The sequence below is a fragment of the Trichosurus vulpecula genome, chromosome 8, assembly GCF_011100635.1.
Source record: "Trichosurus vulpecula isolate mTriVul1 chromosome 8, mTriVul1.pri, whole genome shotgun sequence".
Lineage (NCBI taxonomy): Eukaryota > Metazoa > Chordata > Mammalia > Diprotodontia > Phalangeridae > Trichosurus > Trichosurus vulpecula.
This window is the reverse complement of record NC_050580.1, coordinates 146,414,438-146,420,340: the sequence shown is the minus strand read 5'-3', so window position 1 is coordinate 146,420,340 and position 5,903 is coordinate 146,414,438. Positions and strand designations below refer to the sequence as shown.

At 40.2% G+C, this 5,903-nt stretch overlaps 1 protein-coding gene across 1 annotated transcript; it reads right to left on the bottom strand.

Moving 5' to 3' along the window:
• Positions 1–4,147: 4,147 nt before the first annotated feature.
• LOC118828815 (ATP synthase F(0) complex subunit C2, mitochondrial) lies at positions 4,148–4,794 on the bottom strand. Its single transcript, XM_036735684.1, has one exon. The coding sequence runs from the start codon at positions 4,738–4,740 to the stop codon at positions 4,315–4,317; it is 426 nt and encodes a 141-aa protein (XP_036591579.1). The 5' UTR covers positions 4,741–4,794; the 3' UTR covers positions 4,148–4,314.
• Positions 4,795–5,903: the final 1,109 nt, after the last annotated feature.

Here is a 5,903-nt window from a genome sequence, read left to right as displayed (position 1 = left end):
ACCCAAGTATTTAAGCTTCAGCTTCAGTATTTGACCTTCCAGTGAATAGTCTGAATTAATTTCTGAATTGATCTCCTTTCTGTCCAAAGAGAGTCTCAAAAGTCTTCTCCAGCACCATAACTCAAAAGTGTTGATTCTGAGGTGTTCAGCTGTCCTTATAGTCCAAGTCTCACAGACATACATTGCTCTGGAAGAACCATAGCTTTGACTATATGGACTTTTGTTGGCAAGGTGATGTCTCTGCTTTTTAGTATGCTGTCTAGATTTGCCATAGCTTTTCTTCCAAGGAGCAAACATCTTTTAATTTCATGGCTGCAGTTGCTCCGTAGTGATTTTTGAGCTCAAGAATATAAAATCTGACAGTTTCCATTTCTTCTCCCTCTATTTGCCAGAAGTGATGGGACCAGTTGCCAAGATCTTAGTTTTTTTGGATGTTTGGCTTCAAGACAGCTTTTACACTCTCCTCTTCTGTTCTCATCAAGAGGCTTCTTAATTCCTCTTCATTTTCAGCCATCAGAGAAGTATCATCTCTATATTTGAGATTAATATTTCTCCCAGCAACCTTAATTCCAGCTTTTGATTCATGAGAGAAGAGGATAGCAGAGGATGATATGTGGACAGAGAGTGTCATGGAGGCACTTGAACTTGAACAGACTTCAGGAGATAGTGGAGGATAGAAGGGCCTAGCATACTATGGTCTATGGAGTCATGAAGAGTCAAAAACCACTGAACAACAATGACGACTGTTTATCTGTCTGTTTATTTCACCTCTATAGCCCCTGGTGCCTATAACAGAACTGAAACACTCTTTTTTGGGAGGGTGAGACCTGTGATTTCATAATCAAGTCAGTTCTTTAGGAAGTTTAATGACAACTATGTGCAGAATAAATTAGAGAGGAAAGAAAGGAAGTAAGAAGACCAGCTAAGAAATCATTGTCATACTTCATATCAGAAATGATCAGGACCTGAACTTAGGTGGTATCACTGGGAATAGAAATGACTAAATTGATAATGTTTTATATATTTCAGAGATGTAATTGTCAGATCTTGAAGACAAATTTGATGTGAGGAGAGTGGGAGAGGGAGAACTCAAGGATAAGATTTTGAGTCTGGTGACAGGGTAGTTATGCTATCAACAGAAAAAAGAATGTCAGAGAGAAGAAAATGTTTTGAGAGAAGATGATGCTTGACTTCAGACTTTTTGAATTTGTGGTATTAGTAGAATATTCAGGTGGAGATGTCCTGCAGTCAGCTGCAATATAAGACAAGAACATGGGAAAGAGATCATTTATATTGGAAGTTTTATTATTGAAAACTATAGCATTTCTAAAAATAAAATCCTTTGAATATTTTTAAATTGATGAATACCTCAAAACAGCAAAGCTTTTCCTGGAAGAAATGGATATTCCTTAGCCAATCTAGTATTTCTACATTTATCAGTGGTTTTATATGAAGCGTTTAAATCCCTAAAGTCTTTGATACTTCAAAGGAGTCATGATTTCCTATTTATTTTTTCTCTAAACCTCTTTAGACTGAAGAATACCAATGGGTCATGTGAGATAGCCATTGGTTACCCTCACTCACCTTCTTTTCCAGTCACACAACTCCCTGATGACATCCTTTGCAACATTTCTCTTGAGCAGTTCTTGGCTGGTAATGAATTACAATCTACTCATGCTCACTATAGCCCTCTCCTTTGCCTTTTAGGTGAGCTGCAACTTTAATGCTACAGTTACTGTGTTATTCTGTGGCTCTGAGCCATACAGTATTACCCAAAGAATTTTGTCAAAAAGATGGTCCTTGACATGATATTGTCATATTACTTAAAATGTTAAATTGGCTACATCGTCAAATGATGTCTCTACTTCTATCCCAATCTGTTCTAATTCTGTTTAATGGGGTACTTAAAGTCCTAGTTCCAAAGAGAACAACCAGACTATCAATACAAACCCAGAGACTATATACTGTGAGCATAGCCAGTTCTTTTAATCTGCCTTCACCATCTGTACCACTTGTCACAGCTAAACTAATTCCTGTGTGGATCACGAAGAGAGCCAAAATGAACAAACTGACCACTCTCAGCCTCTTTCTTATTATCCTTAGACGCGCAGCAGTAGGGTACTATAAATGGGAAGTGAAGAGACAGTTAAGAGATTAGATCTTCTGTGACTGGCAATGAGCTACCATAACTTGGTGCTTCCTAAACAAAATGTTCTGGTGTGCTCATCTAGCACTGTTGCAGTGGAAAACATGTTGGTGTAAGAGGGCTTAGGTTCAACTTCTGGCTCTGCCACTTACTTCTTTGTGTAGCAGTTGTGACTTTGGACAATTCATTTAATTGTCCTAGATCTTGGTTTTCTCAATTAAGAAATGAGAGGTGGAATAGGTGGTCTATGAGATCTCTTCCAGCTCTAGATCTACATTCTTATGACCCAGTTTCCCTGATTGAAATTGTTTAATGGGTTGCTAATGCATATAGGGGAAAATCCAAACTTTTTAGACTGCCATTCAAATTCCTACACAATCTGGCCCCAAACTTCCTCTCCAACCTTATCTCCCTCTACTCTCCAACATAACACTGCTCTGGCCCAACTGGCCTATTGGTTCTCAAAATACACCACACATATTCCTATCTTCTTATCTAAAGAGAGAGTATCCTCCCTACCTGGAATGTTCTTCATTTAGGGATATTCTACATTTCTTGAAAACACAGGTCAAATCCTACTTCCTGTATGGTCTTTCTAGTCCCAAGTGACTTCTCCCTCTTCTGCATTCTTACAAGCATTATTGTACCATCCATTAGACCCTTATTATATAATAACTCACATTTATAGCAACTTACAGTTGTTAAAACACTTTCACCATAGAAACCCTGACAAGTAACAAGTGCAGATATTCTTATCCTGCCTTTTCAGTTATGAAAACAGGTTCCAGGAGGTTAAGTGTTTTATCTACGGTCACTTAGCTAGTGAATGTCAAAGCTGGGATTGAACCCCACTTCTCTCCTGACTGCAAGTCCCATGCTCCTTCCATTATACCATCTACTACATCTTGCTGCTACCCTGTATCCTCAGTTATTCTTGTGAATGTCCTTTCTCTCCAACTAAATTCTTAGCTCCTTTAGAGCAGGGAGGTTTGTATGTTTTATAAGTCTTTGTATCCCCAGGGACCAGACAAGTTCCTTTGGTACAGTAGATAGTCAATGTTGATTGATTGATTTGATTATAATTAAAATTATTTATGAAGTTGTGCGGTTCAGCATCAAGTAGCAAGGGGGGGAAATAGCCCAAAGAAATCATAATCTCATAGGATTTCAGATCTGGCAAATGTTCCTCTGTGTGTGTGTGTATAAATAGAGAGAGAAATTAATTTCTACGTTGCCTATGTATAAAAATGCATATCTTATTCTATATCATTATTCCATCATTTCTTTGTCAGGAGATGGATAACATGCTTCCTTACCAGTCCTTTGTTATTATGGTTTGTTGTTGCATTGATCAGCAGTCTTCAGCCTTTTAAAGTTATTTAGCTTTAAAATATTGTAGAACCCTCCATTTTATAGGTGAGGAAACTGAGGCTCAGAGAGGTGGAGCAGCTTGTATAATATTGTCATTTTTAGAGGCGAAGTCAGAACTGGAAGCTGAATCTCTTGACTCCTAGTCTGGCATTTTTCAGTCAATCAACAAGCATATATTAAATGCCTACTTTAGGCTCTGAGGATACAAAGGAAAAAATGAAATAACCTCTGCCATTAAGAAGTAAATTCTATAGGGAGAATGTTTTAGAAAATGTGTAGTATGTATGCATAAAGTTATAACATATAAATAGATATATATTTGTCTATAATACTACACTGCTTTCCCCTCTCTAGTGTGTTTGTGCTATGTATCCTCCCTCCTTCTCTCCGCTCCCCCCCCCCACACAAATGTGCAACAACTAATAAGCTTTTTTTTTAATAGAGTTAGTACAACCAAGCACAGAATTCCCAAGGCACAAATGCTGGCTAATATAAATGATGTCCCACTAACAGAACCTTATTGAGCATTTTCTTAGTCTTTTGTCATTGAAGTGTTTAGTTTTTTGCAATCGAAACCTCCTTGTGTAGGGCCAGTTACCATACCAATGCTGAGCCTTTCTTCATAGCACTTTAATACAGTATTTATTTGTCTTCCCTCTGTCAAACCCTGAGCCCATGGCTTTCCCCAGGGCTGCCTGGTAAGATGGAGGGGGAGGTATACACAGGCTGAAAAGAGACATGGAAGGACCAGGACGAGGAGGAACATTCAGAAACGTTGGGGGACAGAAATGGCTCCATCACATGGCGAAGAGGATGAGGAAGGCCACCATCAGGCAAAAGAGCCCCATGGCCTCAGATAGGGCAAAGCCCAGGATGGCGTAGGAAAAGAGCTGTTGCTTCAGGGAAGGATTCCTGGCATAACCGATGATAAGACTTCCAAACACAGTCCCAATCCCAGCTCCAGAGCCGGCCACACCCACAGTGGCAGCCCCAGCCCCAATGAACTTTGCTGCTGTGTCAATGTCCCTTGAGATGGCACTAGTTTGGAATCCACATCTGGGGACAAGTGAGGTCAAGGGACCTGATGCTGCCAAAATGCTGAGGTTCTCATCTGTCCGAACCTCTGGCCGTTTCAGTACCACTGCAGTTAATGGTCTACTCAGCATCTGAGAGCTGCTCCTCACAAGGGCAGGGGTAGAGATGAACTTGGCGCAGGCGTACATTCTCAGGGGGTGAGGAGCAAAGCTGAAGAGCTGCCGGCAGAGCAGAGGAGACAGAGAGGGCTCTTCATAGCACTTTAGCAACACACCCTAAATATGCAACTTACTGACAAGGGACAATATAAAACAAAAACGTTCCATTGGTCCCTGTTGATCTTGGTAGTAATGCTGCTGGTATCTCTATTAATTAGCCTTTCCACAATGCCTCGTCATGGTGTGAAGATGACTCTGGTTTTCCAAGGCTGTACCCGAAGAGTACAAACTGGTAGACCTTATAAAACTAGGAAAAATTGAAAACTGACTCAGCAATGGATTATCTGTTGTTTGATGACAAGAAAGACTAATCACCATGTGGTTGACTGTGGAACCATAACAAGAAGGGAGTGATATGGGCTTTACCCCCACAATAGCAACAGTCTAGATTGGGAGTGCTTCCCCACAGTCATGTTCATGCCTATACTTCCCTCCATCTTCCTCCATTGGTCTGTGCTACCATGGAACGTGACCCCTCTTCTAGCTGCCACCCCAGAATCTGGTTAGCATGACACCTCTCCCCTGGTGCTTACCAGCCTGTACCTGTTGTCACATTGTCCTTTGTGCCATATCTTCACTCTCTCACTCAAATGTTTTTGCTCCAGGCACAAGAATTCTAGTTAAGGGTCTGGTGGGCTACCAGGTGATGATTTTTTAAAAAAAACATAGCAACTCATTAAACCACCTATAACAGCCTGTACTGGTTTTTATGGGATCATAGATTTAAAGGTGGGAGAGAATTTAGAAATAATCAAGTCCAATGGCCTCATTTTACAAATGAGGAAACTGAGGCCTAGAGAAGTTAAAAGACTTTCACAGACTCATACAGCTACTAATTATCCAAAGTCTTCCTGGTTATAAGACTTATCCAGGTCTTACTGAGTACAAGTCCAGTACTCTGCCCCTTATAAGGATGCCAGATTTAGATCTATAGTACTAGAGTGAGCATCCACATCGATGAAATTGTGGATCTTTGAAAATATTACGGGGCATAATTCTCCATTCTTAACAAATCTCTCTGTGTCTCTCTACATCTCTGCCTCTCTGTATCTCTGACCATCTTTCTCTATTCCCTTTTCTGTCCCTTCCTTCCTGTCTCTCTTCCCTAAGAGATATACATTTTAACTATAAGA